The sequence below is a fragment of the Heterodontus francisci genome, chromosome 32 (assembly GCF_036365525.1).
Source record: "Heterodontus francisci isolate sHetFra1 chromosome 32, sHetFra1.hap1, whole genome shotgun sequence".
Classification (NCBI taxonomy): domain Eukaryota; kingdom Metazoa; phylum Chordata; class Chondrichthyes; order Heterodontiformes; family Heterodontidae; genus Heterodontus; species Heterodontus francisci.
Genome location: NC_090402.1, coordinates 6,666,785 through 6,688,759, shown reverse-complemented (window position 1 = coordinate 6,688,759; position 21,975 = coordinate 6,666,785). Strand labels below are relative to the sequence as shown.

Genomic DNA, 21,975 nt, shown 5'->3' with positions numbered 1-21,975 from the left:
TCACCCCCCCCCTCTCTCTTCCACCCCCCCCCCTCTCTCTTCACCCCCCCTCTCTCTTCCACCCCCCCCCTCTCTCTTCCACCCCCCCTCTCTCTTCCACCCCCCCCCTCTCTCTTCCACCCCCCCCTCTCTCTTCCACCCCCCCCTCTCTCTTCCACCCCCCCCTCTCTCTTCCACCCCCCCTCTCTCTTCCCCCCCCCCTCTCTCTTCCACCCCCCCCCTCTCTCTTCCACCCCCCCCCTCTCTCTTCCACCCCCCCCTCTCTTCCACCCCCCCCTCTCTTCCACCCCCCCCCTCTCTTCCACCCCCCCCTCTCTTCCACCCCCCCTCTCTTCCACCCCCCCCTCTCTTCCACCCCCCCCTCTCTTCCACCCCCCCCCTCTCTTCCACCCCCCCTCTCTCTTCCACCCCCCCCTCTCTCTTCCACCCCCCCCTCTCTCTTCCACCCCCCCTCTCTCTTCCACCCCCCCCTCTCTCTTCCACCCCCCCCTCTCTCTTCCACCCCCCCTCTCTCTTCCACCCCCCCTCTCTCTTCCACCCCCCCTCTCTCTTCCACCCCCCCTCTCTCTTCACCCCCCCTCTCTCTTCCACCCCCCCTCTCTCTCCACCCCCCCTCTCTCTTCACCCCCCCTCTCTTCCACCCCCTCTCTCTCTCTTCCACCCCCCTCTCTCTCTCTTCACCCCCCTCTCTCTCTCTCCACCCCCCCTCTCTCTCTCCCTCCCCCTCTCTCTCTCTTCCACCCCCTCTCTCTCTCTTCCACCCCCTCTCTCTCTCTTCCACCCCCCTCTCTCTCTCTTCCACCCCCCTCTCTCTCTCTTCCACCCCCCTCTCATCTCTCTTCCACCCCCCTCTCTCTCTCTTCCACCCCCTCTCTCTCTCTTCACCCCCCTCTCTCCTCTTCCACCCCCCTCTCTCTCTCTTCACCCCCCTCTCTCTCTCTTCCACCCCCTCTCTCTCTCTTCCACCCCCTCTCTCTCTCTTCCACCCCCCTCTCTCTCTCTTCCACCCCCCTCTCTCTCTCTTCCACCCCCCTCTCTCTCTCTTCCACCCCCCTCTCTCTCTCTCCACCCCCCTCTCACTCTCTCCCTCCCCCCTCTCTCTCTCTCTTCCACCCACCCCTTCTCTCTTCCACCCCCCCCTTCCTCTTCCACCCCCCCCTTCTCTCTCCACCCCCCCCTTCTCTCTTCCACCCCCCTCTCTCTCTCTTTCACCCCCCTCTCTCTCTCTTCCACCCCCCTCTCTCTCTCTTCCACCCCCCTCTCTCTCTCTTCCACCCCCCTCTCTCTCTCTTCCACCCCCTCTCTCTCTCTTCCACCCCCCTCTCTCTTTCTTACCACCTCTTCACCCCCCCCCTCTCTCTCTTCCACCCCCCTCTCTCTCTCTTCACCCCCCTCTCTCTCTCTTCCACCCCCTCTCTCTCTCTCCCTCCCCCCTCTCTCTCTCTCCTCCCCCCTCTCTCTCTCTCCCTCTCCCCTCTCTCTCTCTCCCTCTCCCTCTCTCTCTCTCTCTCCCCCCTCTCTCTCTCCCTTCCCCCCCTCTCTCTCTCCCTTCCCCCCCTCTCTCTCTCCCTTCCCCCCCCTCTCTCTCTCCCTTCCCCCCCTCTCTCTCTCCCTTCCCCCCTCTCTCTCTCCCTTCCCCCCCTCTCTCTCTTCCTTCCCCCCCTCTCTCTCTCCCTTCCCCCCCTCTCTCTCTCCCTTCCCCCCTCTCTCCCTTCCCCCCCTCTCTCTCTCCCTTTCCCCCTCTCTCTCCCTTCCCCCCTCTCTCTCTCCCTTCCCCCCTCTCTCTCTCCCTTCCCCCCTCTCTCTCTCCCTTCCCCCCTCTCTCTCTCCCTTCCCCCCTCTCTCTCTCCCTTCCCCCCCCTCTCTCTCTCCCTTCCCCCCTCTCTCTCTCCCTTCCCCCCCTCTCTCTCCCTTCCCCCCCTCTCTCTCTCCCTTCCCCCCCTCTCTCTCTCCCTTCCCCCCCCTCTCTCTCTCCCTTCCCCCCCTCTCTCTCTCCCTTCTCCCCCCTCTCTCTCTCCCTTCCCCCCTCTCTCTCTCCCTTCCCCCCTCTCTCTCTCCCTTCCCCCCCTCTCTCTCTCTCCCTTCCCCCCCTCTCTCTCTCCCTTCCCCCCCTCTCTCTCTCCCTTCCCCCCCTCTCTCTCTCCCTTCCCCCCCTCTCTCTCTCCTTCCCCCCCTCTCTCTCTCCCTTCCCCCCCTCTCTCTCTCCCTTCCCCCCTCTCTCTCTCCCTTCCCCCCCTCTCTCTCTCCCTTCCCCCCCTCTCTCTCTCCCTTCCCCCCCTCTCTCTCTCCCTTCCCCCCCTCTCTCTCTCCCTTCCCCCCCTCTCTCTCTCTCCCTTCCCCCCCTCTCTCTCTCCCTTCCCCCCCCTCTCTCTCTCCCTTCCCCCCTCTCTCTCTCCCTTCCCCCCTCTCTCTCTCCCTTCCCCCCTCTCTCTCTCCCTTCCCCCCCTCTCTCTCTCCCTTCCCCCCTCTCTCTCTCCCTTCCCCCCTCTCTCTCTCCCTTCCCCCCCTCTCTCTCTCCCTTCCCCCCTCTCTCTCTCCCTTCCCCCCCTCTCTCTCTCCCTTCCCCCCCTCTCTCTCTCCCTTCCCCCCTCTCTCTCTCCCTTCCCCCCCTCTCTCTCTCCCTTCCCCCCCTCTCTCTCTCCCTTCCCCCCTCTCTCTCTCCCTTCCCCTCTCTCTCTCTCCCTTCCCCCCCTCTCTCTCTCTCTCCCTTCCCCCCCTCTCTCTCCCTCCCTTCCCCCTCTTTCTCTCTCTCTCCCTCCCTTCCCCCTCTTTCTCTCTCTCTCCCTCCCTTCCCCCTCTTTCTCTCTCTCTCCCTCCCTTCCCCCTCTCTTTCTCTCCCTTCCCTCTCTCTCTCTCTCCCTTCCCCCCCTCTCTCTCTCCTTCCCCCCTCTCTCTCTCCCTTCCCCCCCTCTCTCTCTCCCTTCCCCCCTCTCTCTCTCCCTTCCCCTCTCTCTCTCTCCCTTCCCCCCCTCTCTCTCTCTCTCCCTTCCCCCCCTCTCTCTCCCTCCCTTCCCCCTCTTTCTCTCTCTCTCCCTCCCTTCCCCCTCTTTCTCTCTCTCTCCCTCCCTTCCCCCTCTTTCTCTCTCTCTCCCTCCCTTCCCCCTCTTTCTCTCTCTCTCCCTCCCTTCCCCCTCTCTTTCTCTCCCTTCCCTCTCTCTCTCTCTCTCCCTTCCCCCTCTCTCTCTCCCTTCCCCCTTTCTCTCTCTCTCTCTCCCTTCCCCCTCTCTCTCTCTCTCCCTTCCCCCTCTCTCTCTCCCCCTCTCTCTCTCTCCCCCCCACTCCCTGTCTCTCTCTCTCCTCTCTCTCATCGCTGAGAGCAACAACTATAATTTTACATTTAGGTGGTTAAGCCACATAATTGAGTCAGGAGTAGCGGAGTATATTGCTGTGATGCCTCCTTAGTATTTCTTAATTGGACATTGAGTTGCTACTTGTTTCACTGTCTGTTCTGGGTGACCATGATCGCACACTGGAGAATTTTTAATTTTCCATTTGCACGTCAAGTATCCATATCTGCCACGGTTTGTGCCGATGCGGTTCAAGGTTTCCCATGAGCTCCGGGGAAGATCAACGCCAGAGATCTTCTGCATTGTATCTTTCACAAGGTGTTGGGACTTCTTATGAACTACATTCAGCTTTCCAAGCTTCTTCAGGGTTAAAATTGCAATGTTGAAGGTTAAGTGTGTGGGTCCAAACACTCATGCTGATTTAGTTCAACTGTGCTCACTGAATAACACACTTGCCTCTGAGTCAGCTGATAATGGGTTCAAGTCTCACTTGTGTACAACAGTCCAGGCTGACACTCCCAGTGCAGTACTGAGAGAGTGCTGCAATGTCTTTTGGCTGAGATACTAAACTGAGGCCCTGTCTGTTTTCTCAGATGGATGGAAAGGATCCCATGACACTATTTTGACAAAGAACAGGGGAGCTGTCCCTCTTTCCTGGACCAATATTTATCCCTTAACCAACCTCGCAAAAACAGGTTGTCTGGTCATTATCACATTGCTGTTTGTGGGAGCTTGCTGTGCACAAATTGGCTGCCACATTTCTGACATTACAACAATAACTACGCTTCAAAAGTACCTCACTGGCTGTAAAGTGCTTCGGAACATCCTAAATCTGTGGAAGGTGCTATAGAAATGCAAGTTTTTTAAAACTCTGTTTCCTTACCCAGTGTGAGCAAAATTGGTCCAGTAGGCGATCATATTTCTCGAGATATCTCTGTCCCTTGGCCGGTATCCGAGCGGAGTGGCAAATGGTTTTCCAAAGACGTACTGGAGGTCATCAGCATGATCAGCACCCATCCATCTGGGATATATAGGAGCCCGGGAAGGGTAGGAAAACAGGTAGCTGAATGTCTGTGCTCCCCTGCAAGAGAAGGAACACAGAAAGGAAGAAGAAATGACACGATGAGAAAATGTAAGCACAGATCAAAAATGTGGAAGGAAAACCTCATGGTAAACACAGGTTTTAAAAACACAATATTACATAAGATTTACACAGAAACAGACTGTTCGGTCCCACTAACCTATGCTGGTGTTTACGCTCCATGTGAGCCTCTTTCCGCCAGTTCATCTCAACCCATCCTTTTATTCCTCACTCCCTCATGTACTTATCTACCTTTCCTTGAATGAACAGCTGCTGTAGGGGCTGCAAACTCTTAAACACTCATCCCCTATTTCCTATCGCCAACTATGGGGAGGTATCCAGTGACGACCAGGCACTTAGCTGGTGAAGATGGAAAAGATCAGAGAGTGACAGTCCCTTAGCTGTATTTAGGTTGTGCTTAGAGCAGCACTGCTGAGAGAAAAGAACCCTATCCGTTCAACTGAACAGTACAGGGAGACCCAGGTAGGAAAAGAGTGGAGAATCACTTCTTTAAAAAAGCAATGTAGCTTTCATATAAAATGTAGTCTTCCAGTGGAAGTATGTAAATATGATATTGATCCAAGAATGGGCTGTGTTACTGGATGAATGTGTTGGGTAGATCTCACGCCCAGTGTGGCAGGTTAATCATCAGCAGGGGAGGATTTGTGGAAACGATGCCTGCTCTTTGTATTGAATTTTAACAATAGTACAATGTTAAGAACAAAACAGAGCCCAGTTTAAATGCTGTCCCTTTTTTCTCAGTTGGATTGTCTACTCAGTGAACCAGGACTCCAACTTCATCAATACATATCATTCATTGCTGTCTTTACAAATTGAAGGGTGGGTATATCCTCCTCTCCCTCACATGGTGGTACAGTCTGATATTCCCCACTACTAGCCAACATCTCACCACTTGCTTGAACACACGAGATATGACAATAAATGGAAATGCCTGTCAGGTAACTTACTGAGCATGTTGATAATGAAGATCCAGTGCCAGTTGTGTGGGGACCAAGAAGAGGACATCCGTCTCTAGGTCCACTATTGTCCTTTTAATGGTTTCTTGACTCGGATTGGTAGGCCAGTCCTTGGTGTATTGTATGTAGGCACTGTTGGCACCTTTCTCCCCTGTGTCTATGGTCAGACCTCGAACGAGATCATACAGATTGCTCCTGTAGATATCAACAAACATCCAAGCTCACAAGGATATTATGCGGGCACTTCATTTTCACAAGTATACGGCTAAATTAGTCATTTTCAGTGGTTGGCATTGCAATCATGGGATTTTTAAAAATTCAAACATAGGTTAACACATTGGGTACATTGTCCATTCCGCAATCATCTACATCCACCTGTAGAATCCCTTTCTGTATTCTTTGGCTGCAATATGGAATGGATGTGTCCATCAAAAGTGTACAGTGGTTCAGCATAACTCTCCTGCTTTTGTACTCAATACCTCTTTTTTCTAATTAAGTCCAAGATCCCATATGCTTTGCTAACTACTCTCAAAGATCTATACACATGAACCCCCAGGTCCCTCTGTTCCTGCACACTCTTTCGAACAGTGCCATTAAGTATATATTGTCTCTCCCTATTCCTTCTGTCAAAATGCATCACCTCACACTTGTCAGTATTAAATTCCATCTGCCACTTGTCTGCCCATTCTGCTAGCTTATCTATGTCCTGTTGCATCCTCACTGTTTGCCACACCTCCAAGATTGGTATCATTGGCAAATTGTGGAATTTTACTCTGTATTCCAAATTCCAGGTCATTTATATATATTTTAAAAAGCAGTGGTCCTCTCACTGACCCTTATGGAACACCACTGTCTACCATCATCCAGTCTGAAAAATGACAATTTATCATGACTTTCTGTTTTCGATCCTTAAGCCAATTTTTTTTATCCTAGCTGACACTGACCTTTCTATTCCATGAGACTCAATTTTGTTAATCAGTCTTTTATGTGGTACTTTGTCAAACACTTTCTTAAAATACATACTGACAACTGCATTCCCTTTATTAAACTTCTGTTACTTCATAAAAAATTCAGTTGGATTAGTCTTCTACAAATTCGTGCTGGTTCTCCGTACTTAACTCAAACCTCTTCAAGTGCCTGTTAATTTTTTCCCTGATTATTGTTTCTGAAACCTTACCCACCGCTGATATTAAACTGACTGGCCTGTAGCTACTAGGAATGTCCTTACACTCTTTCTTGAGCAAGGGTGTCATATTTGTCACTTTCCAATCCTATGTCATCTCCCACCTGTCTGGGAAAGATTATGGAAAGCCCTTCCATTATCTCCACCCCCACTTCCCTTAGCAACCTGGGATGCAAGCCATCTGGACCAGGCAACTTATCTTTTCAGTCAGTGACTCCCCTAGTTAAAGGAAAGGAGACCATGTCCATCGACTGTTAGCTCTCCATCCCCTTCCTCTGCTGGTCAGAGGCAGCTGTCTGGTGATACCCCACTTTCATGATATAACGGGAAAGGAGCTTCACATTATCAATGATGCAACTACAAGAAGTGATGGAATGTGCACTTAAGTGTCCCAATTTCCAACACCACTGAGATCTGAGAGATACGACTACTACTTTTATATGATGGGAAAAGTATGACAAAGTGCAGTTGTGGCCATGTGTCTCAGACTATGGGGCACATCTCAACAACCTGCCCTCTAGTTTCTTTTGTGGAGGGCATCTCATTTCTCGATTCGGCATTTCAGGAAGGCACTGAGTGGATAGCCATGGAGGGATGATGGACAGCAGCGAGTTGCTTCTTCGCAAAGGTTTGAAAGGAGGTGGGGGGTCACCTCCAGCAAACTTGCAGCGCTCCAATCATCTAGTCCAATAGAAACCCTGAACAAGAATTGTGTGATGTAGAGACTCGGAAGGGAAAGAAGTGCCTTAAGAAGAGGGAGCCTCACCCTCAACAACAACAATAAAAAGCAACACATTCAGTTAAATAAGCTGTGTCCGTACGGGTAGGTGTTTCCTAGTCCAGCTTGATTGATTGAGTGAACATCGAAGCCAGCAAAAAGATGTCCATCCATATTGTTAACACCGGCGATGTAATCGATACCAGCAGTGTTGTGATAGAGCTTCTTTGGCTCATCAGGAATAAAGTCTCCATCGATGACAGGAGCCCATATCAGGTAGAATACAAGCGGGGCTACGAGACAAGAAAAGGAGTAAATCGGTCAGCTCCCCTGTCCCGCTTCAGTGCAAAATAATATTGATCTCATTCCCTGCTTAATAAGGGACTGCTGCCATATCAAGAGTTTTTCAGGCAATCTCGTTTCCTCTCCTTTTCCTGTCCTGACAACTTGCTTTAAATGGCACCACATTGCCTGCTAGAGGAAGCCCAACAAAACTTTCCCTTTCCATGCAGAGCGAGGTCTCAAAAGCATTTTACAGGGTAGTGGAACCAGTCAATGCTGAGCAGGAGGGGTAGGGGAGGAGGGTCAAAGTACTTGTTTACCTTGAGAGGTGAGAATGCGGAACCCGTTGACCATCTGGAGTAGTCGAGGAGATGCATTTAAGGGGAAACTAGATAAACACGAGGGAGAAAGGAATACATGGATATACTGATAGGGTGAGAGGAGGCTTGTGTGGAGCATAAACACTGGCAGAGACCAGTTGGGCTGAATGGCCTGTTTCTGTGCTGTAAAATTTTATGTAGAAGGAACTGGACAATTAGAGCTTTTGAAGACAGTGGGGAGGGGGCAATTTCCAGAGCGGTGAGGCAAAGTTCGCATTGCAGCAGGTCCTCTGCAGCAAACTCCTACAAAAACAGCTTTTCTGGTTGGGTGGGGGGCGCTGCTTTTTGCTCAACAAGAATGAGGATGTAGGGGTAGATTGTGATTGGACAAGGGACAACTCATTGAGTTGCCAATTCCATTTCTTTTTGCAGTTCTCTGATTAGGTTACCAGGAACTCTCAACGTGTCACCATCAACATGGCTCTATGGAATGAGATCAGTGTGTTTATGGTTTATATCATGGACATCAAGAAAATTGCAGTTGTAGTCAACCTCCTCCATTTTATTGACTCGGACTGGTTGCACCCCACAAACAGGGTCTCACCCACACACCCATCGCTGCTTAGGAGAGACAATGGGACAGCCTGAGGCACAGGTGACTCCACCAAACTTGGGCTGACCATGCAATTTATGTCCTGTTACAAGTTAGGGTCTTGCCTCAGATATTCTCTTGGGCACTGCAGTACTAGTCACTCCTGTAAGTGATCTGAGCATCTTATGTTCAAGAGTGTTCCCATACTGCCTAATATCTAACTACATGACAGTGTAGCCCAGAGATGTAACAGTAAGACCCCTTTATGTTCTGAACTGGCTATTATGTCTTTCACACGTACCCCAATGTGAGCCTCTCCATCCTTTTCAAAGGTGGACCTAGAACTGGGTCCAGGGATGTTAAACTGCTTTATTGCACAGCAAGTGAACATAGAAAGCAGTTGTTCTGACAGATACAACTTTTTCTCACATACTTATACAAATAATGAACATGCAACACTTCCCCAAATCAGTGGGTTATCTTGCTTGACTCCAATAAAATAACTTCCACTTGTGTTTCTCAGTTCCAATCTTGAATTTGGTGATGCTTGCCCCCTTGCAGCTATCCGTTAAGAAAAAACTCTGCCTGTCAGTGACTGTTTTTCTTTCTGTTTTTAATCTCCCTGAGCAGGAGAATGTATTGATCACTGAGACAGGCTAATGAATTGCTTATAGTTCTCAGTCTTGGGTGAAGGAAGTTCAATAGTCTGCCCATTCCCAGTTTAATAACCTTTCATTTCAATACTATTCTTTATGAACTTGGTGAATCCATTTTGCTTTGAAGACCCAAAAGTTTAATTGCAAAACGTTTCCAAATCTTTTCTATGGAATTATATTCAAATGTTTTCAAACTGGACAGGAACATTCACATCATCCTTTCACGAATCTTACTTTCCAAGTTTGTAAACTTCATGGGAATAGCCAGGGTTACAGCATTGGGGTCTGTGATCTTCAGACAGGCCATCATGGCAGCAGGGTCATCTCTTAGACAGCCAACTTTCTGAGCAACCTGAAAGATACCCAATCAGGTATTAGTACCTTCAGTCACAAAGATTCAGCCAATTCGATTCACTCTGCATGATATCAAGAAACGACTGAAGACACTGGATACTGCAAAGGCTCTGGGCCCTGACAATATTCCAGCAATCGTACTGAAGACCTGTGCTCCAGAACTTGTCGCGCCCCTAGCCAAGCTGTTCCAGTACAGCTACAACACTGGCGTCTACCCGGCCATATGGAATATTGCCCAGGTATGTCCTGTACACAAAAGGCAGGACAAGTCCAATCAGGCCAATTAACCGCCCCATCAGTCGACTCTCAATCGTCAGTAAAGTGATGGAAGGTATCATCAACAGTGCCATCAAACGGCACTTGCTTAGCAGCAACCTGCTCAGTTTGGGTTCCACCAGGGCCACTCAGCTCCTGACCTCATTACAGCCTTGGTTCATACATGGGCAAAAGAGCTGAACTCAAGAGGTGAGGTGAAAGTGATTGCCCATGACATCAAGGCAGCATTTGACTGAATATGGCATCAAGGAGCCCTAGCAAAACTGGAGTCAATGGGAATCAGGGGAAAACACTCTGCTGGTTGGAGTCACACCTAGTGCAAAGGAAGATGGTTGTGATTGTTGGAGGTCAATCATCTCAGCTCAGGGTAGTGTTCTAGGCCCAACCATCTTCAGCTGCTTCATCAATGACCTTCCTTCAATCATAAGGTCAGAAGTGGGGATGTTCGCTGATGATTACACAATGGTCAGCACCATTCGCCTTTAGATACTGAAGCAGTCCGTGTAGAAATGTAACAAGACCTGGACAATATCCAGGCTTGGGCTGATAAGTGGCAAGTAACATTCGCCCTACACAAGTGCCAGGCAATGACCATCTCCAACAAGAGAGAATCTAACTATCTTCTCTTGGCATTCAATGGCATTACCATCGCTGAATCCCCCACTATCAACATCCTAGGGGTCACTATTGACCAGAAACTGAACTGGAGTAGCCATATAAATACCGTGGCTACAACAGCAGGTCAGTGGCTAGGAATCCTGTGGCGAGTAACTCACCTCCTGACTCCCCAAAGCCTGTCCACCATCTACAAGGCACAAGTCAGGAGTGTGATGGAATACTCTCCATTTGCCTGGATGAGTGCAGCTCCAACAACACTCAAGAAGCTCAACACCATCCAGGACAAAGCAGCCCACTTGATTGGCACCCCATCCACAAACATTCACTCCCTCCACCACCGACACACAGTGGCAGCAGTGTGTACCACCTACAAGATGCAGTGCAGCAACACACCAAGGCTCCTTCGACAGCACCTTCCAAACCCGCGGCCTCTACCAACTAGAAGGATAAGGGCAGCAAATGCATGGGAACACCACCACCTGCAAGTTCCCCTCCAAGTCATACACCATCCTGACCTGGAACTATATTGCTGTTCCTTCACTGTCATTGAGTCATAGGGAGATACAGCACTGAAACAGGCCCTTCGGCCCACCAAGTCTGTGCCAACCAACAACCACCCATTTACACTAATCCTACATCAGTCATCCTGGAGGTTGCCAAGATTGACACTTTCTGTAGTGTTATGGCCATAGAGAGACTGGTGTCGACACCCCAACAGTGTGGGCTGTGTTTGAATCCTGGTTTGAGAGGTGAACAGAAACTTTCCCAATTTACAGTGCCACCCAAACCCCCTCCCCAGTTTGATGTGAGTTTCCTCTTTCTGTAGAGCTGACCCTTGCCAGACAGCATCTGCTGTTGAAAGGCCAGAGAGGCAAGCTGCTCCTAGATGTTCAAGAACATTCCTGGGGTGACTCCACCTTGATCCGTTCTCTCTCATTATGAAGCCCTTAGCCTTTGAAACAAGCCCCTCCACCCACTCTCCCCAAGCCCAGCCTTAATCGAGATCACCCTGTTGAAAATCATGGGCACGAGCCCATGTTCTCCCTCAGTGTTTTGAGGCAATAACATTCTGCACCATATTAACTAAAACAGATAATCCGACATTGAAAACTGGCTCACCCCAATCCAACTCGGCCTGGATCAATTTGGCATTTACTCAATTCTTAACTTCTGAGGGAGAATTTATTGAGTTGCATCTCTATTTATGCAGCTGCACTGACCTGCTGTGCCCAGTGCAAGGGGTTCCTCTGAACTGCCCAGGTACATGTAGCGACCCCACTCTGTGAAATTGCTCGCTTTATTAGTCCTTTGTTGTACGGTGTCAAGGTCTGTGAAAGAAAGTGGAAACATTCTCCGAAAGATATAAATTGGTTCAACTTGTAGGATACATTCATTGAAGATTTTTTTAAATGTGGGAGAGAGTTTGGAGTTTGTCTTTGCAATTTGTACACAGGATCCACATTAAGCATCTCTAACAGTACAGTGGCTTAGATACAGTATACAACTCAGGTACTTCAGCCTTGGAAAAGTGCAATAGTATCATTGTGGGATTTCCTCGTTTGCATGTATCAGCTGTAGCTCAGTTGGTAGCACTCTTGACTTTGAGTTAGGAGGTTCCTGGATTATGTCCCACTAGAGGACTTAAGTACTAAATTCAAAGTTGATACTCCAGTGCAGTACTGAGGGAATGCTGCACTGTTGGAGCTGCTGTCTTTCAGATGAGGTATTAAACCAAGCCACTGGCTGTCCGCTCAGGCGGATGTAAAAATCCCATGATGCTATTTTGAAGAAGAGCAGGGGAGTTCCCCCTGCCCGATATCTACCCCTCAATCAAGATCACAAAAAGTGACTATCTGGTCATTATCACATTGCTGTTTGTGGGATCTTGCTGTGCACAAATTGGCTGCCACGTTTCCTACGTTACAATAGTGACTACACTTCACTGGCTGTAAAGTACTTTGGGCGTCCAGTGTTGTGAAATTTAAGTATTTATTTCCTACATCGTGGAGTTCATTATTTGCCTGATGCTAGTGCCACATTTACTGATATTGATACAGGTGTTAAAAATGATCACATGAATAGACAGGAATAAACAGATTATTTCCCCTAGCTGGTAAATCAAAGACATAAAAGACAATGATCTCAAAAAAAAGGACCAGATATATGAAGTGAGAAAATTCTTTCTTTGAAAAAGTTTCAACAGAAAATAAAATGCTTTGGCACAACCAGTGAGCGATGCAATATCAGTTACAACTTTCAGAGAGGCCCTGGATATAAAAGGGTTTTGGGGAGAAAAAAAGAAAAATAAGACTGTGTAAAATCAACATCCAAGTTGGGCCTACAGCCAACACAAGCAGAAAGGACGAGCAATCTCTTATGCTCAAATAATTCTGTTCCTGAAGATACAGCATTATTTTCTCCTGGAGGTTCACTGACTCACCCTGCAGGTACAGTTTCATGACCTCCAGTTGTCCTCTAATATCCTGCTTAATTAGCCATTCACTTTGAACCTTATCAGTGAGTATCAGTTGGCTATTTGACTGTGTGAACCATCAAATGCAAGCCTGATCCTATCCAACAAGGATAATGATGAGGAATAGCAACCTTGACCAACGTTATTTCCTCTCTCCAGCCCAGGGTCACTGAGCCTAATTGAAACAGACTCACTGTTGCTCCACCTCGGATGAGCTAACTCAGTATAGATCGCAACTGAATCGCAGAACCTGCTCTGCTCCACCACATCACCCATCAACATCATACTTGAGTTACCTGGAGGGAGACACTAGCGCCTCCTGCTGACTCTCCAAAGAGGGTGATTTTATTTGGGTCTCCACCAAACGCAGCAATATTCCTCTTCACCCAACTGATGGCCATGTGCTGGTCCCACAAACCTTGGTTACCTGTTTATCACAACAAATAGCACTGATAAACAACACAGCACACAGAAAGACTGAAGTATGGCAAAGAGCATGGTATAACATGGATGCCAGAGGAGCGGTGTAAATTGACCAGCAATTTCTGGCTGCCAGCGTACCTCTTAATCCCCAGAACTTGCTGGTCAATTTGCACATTAATAATGGGTGTGTCATTAATATGCCAGTATTTTTCGAGGGATATTTGGGCCATCATCATCTCCATCTTTTTGGTTAAGAACAACGGATTGGCAGCTGGGAGTTCTGGTGTGTGGTCCCACCTGAAAAATTAACCTCAGATGTTGGCCAAGCTGCTCTCTGCTTCCAGCATTTTGTGTTTTTATTTCACATTCTCAGTCTTCCCACGATTGTCATCTGTTGATATCCCCACACATTCGGGGACCTGTACATATGTCCCACACAGGAACTGCTCCAGTTGCAGTCACATACAGTGGTATTAAGTGGCACTAACACACACTGACCATGTGCCATCTACAACAACTTGCGTTTATATTGCATCTTTAATGTCCCAAAGTGCTTCAAAGGAACGATTAGCAAACAAAATTTGACAGAGCTACATAAGAAGATATTAGGACAGGTGGCCAAAAACTTGGTCAAAGAGGCAGATTTTAAGGGTTATCTTAAAGGTGAAGAGGTTTGGTGGGGGGGTGAATTTCAGAGCTTAGCCTCAAGGCAGCTAAAGCCGCGGCTGACAATGGTGGAATGATTAAAATTGGGAATGCTCAAGAGGCCAGATTTGGAGGATTGCTGATATCTCAGAAAGTCGTAGGGCTGCAAAAGTTTAGAGATAGGGAGCTGCAAGACCATGGAGGGATTTGGAAATGAAAGTGAGAATTTTCTTTTAAATCGAGGCACCGCCAGATCGGGTGCCAGTGTCAGTCAGCGAGCACAGGGGGTTGGGGGGGTGGGGGCGGAGGTGATGGGTGAATGGGACTTGACAATAACCTGGTGCACTGGCATCTCCTGTGCTCAGGAAGCCCAATGGACCGACCCGGTAGTTGAAGGTGACGACGATCACCTTGCCGCGGGACGCGATCTCCAGACCATCGTACAGGTAGTTCTTCAGGAAATTGGCTCCTTGTCCCGCTCCTGCCAAGAAACCTCCTCCATAGATCCAGATCATGACGGGCAGATTAGTGGAGACTAAGGGGAGGACAGGCAGACACGTTATTCATTCCTACTACAAAAGCAAAATATAATGGATGCTGGAAATTGATCTGAAACATTAACTCTGTTTCTTTCTCCACAGATGCTGCCTGATTTGATGAGTATTTTCAGCACTTTCTGTTTTTACTTTAGTTTATTTGTTCCATCTGATCAATCAGGTTAAAACCAGTATAACAGCAGATGATAAAAATGTGCAGCTTGTCAGTCTTGATGTTTACAAATAAACTCAAAGATCCCTTTTAACATCACTTTATTTGCACTCTGAAAATCTTTGTTTTATTTTGTCTTCAGCGAGTTTTCTGCTGATCAGGATGAGCTATGTTAGTGGCACTCAGTCTTACACTTTCGCCAGTCTGTATCAACATCAAACACTCCCAGAGCAGGTACAACACACGTTAGATACAGAGTAAAGCTGCCTCTACACTGTCCCCATCAAACACTCCCAGGACAGGTACAGCACTGGGTTAGATAGAAAAAAAAAACGGGGGTTAGATACAGAGTAAAGCTCCGTCTACACTGTCCCATCAAACACTCCCAGGGCAGGTACAGCATTAATTAGATATAAACTGAAGTTAAATAGGCCTTGTGACACAATACCTTCAGAGTTGAGGTTACAACAATGAGGCATATTGGGATTCAGACAGCTCCAGCCTCGTTCCGCATGGATGCAGATCCACTATATAAATGTACCTGTTAATTGTCATAAAATATATGCATTCTCTTCAGGTAGGGCACAGGAATGCCTGAGGCAACAAGTGGAACTGTGAGAGATTTACGATTGGGTTAAAAACACATTATTGTGATGGTGTGGGAAGTGGTTAACTCTGTAACTATCCTGTGATGTACTGGGTGTGGCAATGCTTAATGCCATCCCGAACTGCAGAAAGTGTAAAAGGCACCACTTCTCAACACTGACATAACTTGTATTGACAAGCACAAAACTTAGCAAAGTATATATATTCTTCTTTTGGGCCTCCTTATCTTGAGAGACAATGGATACGCGCCTGGAGGTGGTCAGTGGTTTGTGAAGCAGCGCCTGGAGTGGCTATAAAGGCCAATTCTGGAGTGACAGGCTCTTCCACAGGTGCTGCAGAGAAATTTGTTTGTTGGGGCTGTTGCACAGTTGGCTCTCCCCTTGCGCCTCTGTCTTTTTTCCTGCCAACTACTAAGTCTCTTCGACTCGCCACAATTTAGCCCTGTCTTTATGGCTGCCCGCCAGCTCTGGCGAATGCTGGCAACTGACTCCCACGACTTGTGATCAATGTCACACGATTTCATGTCGCGTTTGCAGACGTCTTTATAACGGAGACATGGACGGCCGGTGGGTCTGATACCAGTGGCGAGCTCGCTGTACAATGTGTCTTTGGGGATCCTGCCATCTTCCATGCGGCTCACATGGCCAAGCCATCTCAAGCGCCGCTGACTCAGTAGTGTGTATAAGCTGGGGATGTTGGCCGCTTCAAGGACTTCTGTGTTGGAGATATAGTCCTGCCACCTGATGCCAAGTATTCTCCGAAGGCAGCGAAGATGGAATGAATTGAGACGTCGCTCTTGGCTGGCATACGTTGTCCAGGCCTCGCTGCCGTAGAGCAAGGTACTGAGGACACAGGCCTGATACACTCGGACTTTTGTGTTCCGTGTCAGTGCGCCATTTTCCCACACTCTCTTGGCCAGTCTGAACATAGCAGTGGAAGCCTTACCCATGCGCTTGTTGATTTCTGCATCTAGAGACAGGTTACTGGTGATAGTTGAGCCTAGGTAGGTGAACTCTTGAACCACTTCCAGAGCGTGGTCGCCAATATTGATGGATGGAGCATTTCTGACATCCTGCCCCATGATGTTCGTTTTCTTGAGGCTGATGGTTAGGCCAAATTCATTGCAGGCAGACGCAAACCTGTCGATGAGACTCTGCAGGCATTCTTCAGTGTGAGATGTTAAAGCAGCATCGTCAGCAAAGAGGAGTTCTCAGATGAGGACTTTCCGTACTTTGGACTTCGCTCTTAGACGGGCAAGGTTGAACAACCTGCCCCCTGATCTTGTGTGGAGGAAAATTCCTTCTTCAGAGGATTTGAACGCATGTGAAAGCAGCAGGGAGAAGAAAATCCCAAAAAGTGTGGGTGCGAGAACACAGCCCTGTTTCACACCACTCAGGATAGGAAAGGGCTCTGATGAGGAGCCACCATGTTGAATTGTGCCTTTCATATTGTCATGGAATGAGGTGATGATACTTAGTAGCTTTGGTGGACATCCGATCTTTTCTAGTAGTCTGAAGAGACCACGTCTGCTGACGAGGTCAAAGGCTTTGGTGAGATCAATGAAAGCAATGTAGAGGGGCATCTGTTGTTCACGGCATTTCTCCTGTATCTGACGAAGGGAGAACAGCATGTCAATAGTCGATCTCTCTGCACGAGAGCCACACTGTGCCTCAGGGTAGACGCGCTCGGCCAGCTTCTGGAGCCTGTTCAGAGCGACTCGAGCAAAGACTTTCCCCACTATGCTGAGCAGGGAGATTCACACTCCTGTGAAGTGCCTCGGGATGCTTTACTATGTTAAAGGCACTATAGAAATGCAAGTTGTTGTTGTAGATCAAAATAAAAAAACTTAGCAAAGTATATATATATATGTATGTTAAAGGAGCAACGGAGGATAGAACAATGAAGCATGTTCCTAAATTTGATGCAAATTTATAATCTAGGAAAAGTCAGGACGTTACACAGTTGGGTACAGTTTTAAGGTGTGTTTTATTTTTTGCTGTGTTTTGTACCTTTTTTCCGGTGAGGGACCCAGATGTTCAGGTAGAGACAGTCTTCACTCCCAAAGACAACGTCCTCTGACAAGATGGTCTGTAAACATCTGAGTTTGAAATCTTTGGCTTTCAGAACATCTAGTAGTAAACGCAAGCACCACAAGTTAGCAGAAAGAAAGACTTGCATTTACATATCACCTTTCACAACCCTCAGGATGTCCCAAAGTGCTTTACAGCCAATGAAGTACTTTTGAAGCACTGTTGTAATGTAGGGAAAGGTAACTGCACAGCATTAATTTAACTCAGTCCGTAACAAATGCAGGAAGACTGCACATAACAGCAGGTTTGATTCGAGCAACTCTGATGACAGGTCATTGACCTGAAACGTTAACTCTGTTTCTCTCTCCACAGATGCTGCCAGATCTGCTGAGTATTTCCAGCACTTACTGTTTTTATTTCATAATTCCAGCATCTGTAGTATTTTGCTTTTGGTTGGAGCAACTTATACCACTAAAAGGGTCAAATTTTGTCAGATTGACACTCCTGTGAAGTGCCTCGGGATGCTTTACTATGTTAAAGGCACTATAGAAATGCAAGTTGTTGTTGTAGATCAAAATAAAAAAAATCCTGCTGCTCACTGATCTGTTATCCGGGTAAGGTTAGGAAATTTTTTGATTTAATCTGTAGAGCGTTGTTACAACATGGAATTCTGGACAAGAAACAAATCTTCTAAAAGGGCTGTGGACAAATACAACATCAATTTGCATTTATATAGTAACTTTAATGTAATAAAATGCCCCAAGGTGCTTCACAGGGTCATTAGACACCAAGCCACATAAGGCGATATTAGGGCAGATGGCCAAAAAGTTTTGGTCAAAGACATAGGTTTTAAGGAGCATCTTTTAAGGAGCAGCCAAAGACTTGCAGGTTGATAGGTAAATTGGCCATTATAAATTGCCCCTAGTATAGGTAGGTGGTAGGGGAACTGGGGATGGGATGGGATAGGAATATGGAATTAATGTAGGATTAGTATAAATGGGTGGTTGATGGTCGGCACAGACTCGGCGGGCCGAAGGGCCTGTTTTAGTGTTGTATCTCTAAATACATTTTTTAAAAAGGGAGATGGAGAGGCTTAGGGAGGGTATTCCAAAGCTTAAGGCCTAGAAGACAGTGACCAATAGTGCAGCAATTAAAAGCAGAGATTGCGGGACAGTTCAGTAACGCCGAATACAGACCTGATCCGACCCTGAACCTGACACGTGTGGTCAGGCTTTATCGAGTTTTAAGTGAAAACAAAGGCGTTACAAATGAGGAAAAGGAAACTAGTTACCAGACCATCCAGGGTGGGGTTCAGCTTTCTCAAAACGCTTCGGTGGTGCAGCAAAAGGAATCCCTTTGAAAATATCCACAAATGTGAAAAACCCATCTCTTTTATTCGTTCCTTCCACACGACCACCTTCAGTTTCCACCACACCCAGCTACAGGGAAGGAGAGAGAAACAGGATTGTGAAAGTCATTGAAGGAGAGAGAATCAGGAGGGACAGAATCTGTGAAGAGACGGAGAATCGGTGAAGGAGAGACCAGGAGAATGAGGAGAGAGAGAATTAGAGAAGGAGAGAAGATCAGAGAAAAAGTCAAGCTCCGCAGTGATTGGCTCAACCAGTTACCGCAGAACTGCTACCCACCAGCACTCTGAACATCTTCAACATCTCCTTGTTTTTACATTCAGTGTCCCATATGTCAAACCGAAAACCCATGGTCTTTTATTCCTGCACTCATACCCTATGCATCTCTATCTCTAGATTTTTCTGTTTCTCATCTCAATAATTTTACCATTCCATGGATATATCATTTCACTGATCTACTAACCAAGGAGAATATGCATCCCAGTTTAGATACAGAGTAAAGCTCCCTCTACAATGTCCCCATCAAACACTCCCAGGACAGGTACAGCACGGGGTTAGATACAGAGTAAAGCTCCCTCTACAATGTCCCCATCAAACACTCCCAGGACAGGTACAGCACAGGGTGAGATACAAAATAAAGCTCCCTCTACACTGTCCCCATCAAACACAGAGAAGGCTGATGGAGGTATACAAAATTATGAGGGGCATAGATAGGGTAGATAGGAAGAAACCTTTACCCTTAGCGGAGGTGTCAATAACCAGGAGGCATAGACTTAAGGTAAAGGGCAGGAGGTTTAGAGGGGATTTGAGTCTACCCGCCTGGGCTGCTCCTCAAATTCTGGCTGCACTTCAGTCCCACGCTCCTGATCTTTGGGCACCCGGTGCAGAGGGGCACGGTCCCGGGCCAGTCCATCCAGGATAACATCCACCTGGTCCGGGACCAGATCCATCTTTCCCAGAGGACTGGTCTGTCGGTCGCCTTTCTCTCCCTCGATCAGAAGAAGGTGTTCGACAGGGTGGATCACGAATATCTTTCCGGGACTCTGCGCGCATTCGGACTCGGGCTGCATTTTGTGGCCCGGGTACGACATCTGGAGGTTGGCGGGTCTGGCTCTGCACGAGCCGGCCATGCAGGTCTTCCTCTCGGCTTACGCTGACGACGTGCTCCTCATGGTCATCGATCCCATTGAGTTGCGGAGGATGCACAACTGCCAGCAGACATTATCTTCCACGTCCTCCGCGAGGATCAATTGGGAGAAATGTTCCGGACTCCTGGTGGGTCAGTGGCAGGTGGACTCCCTGCCGGAGGAGTTAACACCTTTTGCGTGGAGCACCACGCACCTCCTCTATCTGGGAGTCCACCTTAGCTCCACTGAGGAGGCCTGGCTGGCAAACTGGCAGGAGCTGGAGGCGAAAGTCACCGCTTGGCTGGGGCGCTGGACAGGACTGCTCCGAGTGCTTTCCTACAGGGGCCGAGCGTTGGTCATAAACCAACTGGTGGCCTCCATGCTGTGGTACCGGTTGGTCACTTTGGCCCCGCCCCCTGCATTCGCCACCAAGATCCAGAAGAAACTCGTCGATTTCTTCTGGGGCAGGAGGAAATACTGGGTCTCTGCCATGGTCCTGAGTCTCCCGATTGAGGAGGGCAGCCAGTCGCTGGTGTGCATCCGCACCCAGGCTGCGACTCTCTGCCTTCGGACCCTGCAGAGATACCCGTACATCACGCGTCCTCCCAGACAGTGTGCGCTGGCGACGTATTTTTTCTGCCAGTGTCACTGCCTCCAAGATGACACGCAGCTCCCGGCAGAGACCGTTAGCCATGTCCCTCTGAGGGAGTTGCCTGTCTTTTACCGGGATCTATTCAGAGTCTGGAACATGGTCGTCTCCAGTCAGGGCGCTCCCCCGCCGGTGGAGGAGAGCGCCTTGGCTGTCTGGGCGGCCAACTTCGGGGACGGACTGACGGGCGGAGGAGTAGCCGAAGCCCCCGGGACACCCCTCACTGCAGGTGACGAGGGGGCCCGGGAAAGCGGAGCACTCCCGGCCGAACTGACCCCTTCTTGGCCGGAACTGCTCATCGAATCCAGGGCCCGAAACCCTCTTCGGGAGCCAGTCCCACACAACCTGAGCCACCTCTCGGAAATGGCCTCCACCCCATTCTACACGGCATGGAGGGGTTTCCTGTACGGGCTACTCTTACACACTCTCCACTTCCTTGTCTTTATCAGCTGGCTGGACACACCCTGGCGGTCCGTGTTGCCATCCTGCGGCGAGGGAAACCCCGGTGGAGGTCTCTCTATGCGGGAATGCTCCCCCTTTACATTGGGGACCTGGGGTGGAGGGTGTTGCACCGGGCAGTCCCGTGCAATAGACTTTTAAGTAGGTACACAGACTCCCAGGCCGCCTGTAACTCTGCAACCTGGGCGAGTCCGTGTATATACGGAGTGTACGAGGTTGCAGCCCCTCTTTGAGTATTTGAAGGGGCTGCTCCTTAAATTTTGGTTGCACTTCAGTCCCATGCTCCTGATCTTTGGGTACCCAGTGCGGAGGGGAGTAGGCCGGGAGGAGGATCTCCTCCTGGGCCTGGCCAAGGTAGCAATTCACAGGTCCAGGCTGTGGGCCATCGGGTGGTCCGTCCTCCCTGATTGCCTGCCCCTCTTCCAAGGTTACGTTCGCGCCAGGGTGTCTACCCATTTGCTTGAGGCCTTCCACGACCGGTGGGCACCGCAGGGGTTGGAGTGCATCATCGATGCCGAGAATTGCATTTTAATTTGATTTTTGTTCTATTTATCTGTTTTTAATAAAGTTATTTTATAAAATTCAAATAAAGGGCCTGAGGAATAAATGGCACCTTGAGAAAAAATATATAAAAGGGGCCTAGGGTATCAAGGCCATCTTCAAAACAAATGGGCTTAGATACAGAGTAAAGCTCCCTCTTATGTGTCTGAATATGCTTTAACACAATAGAGGAGACACTCGACAATAGCAGTGTGGTATTGGGACTTTCCAACTGTTCCTGCGCTTTCCCGGAGCACTAATTTGTGCTGAATGACAGGTTGTTTTATATGCGAGTAACCAGGGAATTTATAATCAGACTGTTCCTGCCCCAAACCTGTTACACGATGCACCTTTAGTTACAACAGGACTTTCATCCATCACTGTAAGCTGTGAGCCAAACCTAAATCAGCTTGGGAAAGGGACAACGTACCAACTGATCCCACACCCACCTCCAAATCACCGAATAACGAACAGTGCACCAAGTCTCACCGTGACTCTTGCTGCAACACCAAGGAAGCAACTGCCCAACACAAGGCACAGAAACTGCCAACAAGCCATCTCAGAGATCTGCATTCAGGCTCTGAGCTCCCCACAGATATATATC

General features: G+C 48.7%; 1 protein-coding gene across 1 annotated transcript in view; it reads right to left on the bottom strand.

Moving 5' to 3' along the window:
- Positions 1–21,975, bottom strand: part of cel.2 (carboxyl ester lipase, tandem duplicate 2) — a 28,468-nt gene extending 6,493 nt beyond the window's left edge. The window contains exons 1-10 of the mRNA XM_068011842.1: positions 21,861–21,975; positions 18,521–18,668; positions 17,209–17,328; positions 14,223–14,420; positions 13,114–13,244; positions 11,565–11,672; positions 9,331–9,448; positions 7,350–7,539; positions 5,337–5,540; positions 4,171–4,368 (exon numbers count right to left, since the gene is read on the bottom strand). Coding sequence (XP_067867943.1) covers positions 4,171–4,368; positions 5,337–5,540; positions 7,350–7,539; positions 9,331–9,448; positions 11,565–11,672; positions 13,114–13,244; positions 14,223–14,420; positions 17,209–17,328; positions 18,521–18,668; positions 21,861–21,944 — 1,499 coding nt within the window. The 5' untranslated portion in view covers positions 21,945–21,975. The remainder of the gene's footprint in view (positions 1–4,170; positions 4,369–5,336; positions 5,541–7,349; positions 7,540–9,330; positions 9,449–11,564; positions 11,673–13,113; positions 13,245–14,222; positions 14,421–17,208; positions 17,329–18,520; positions 18,669–21,860) is intronic.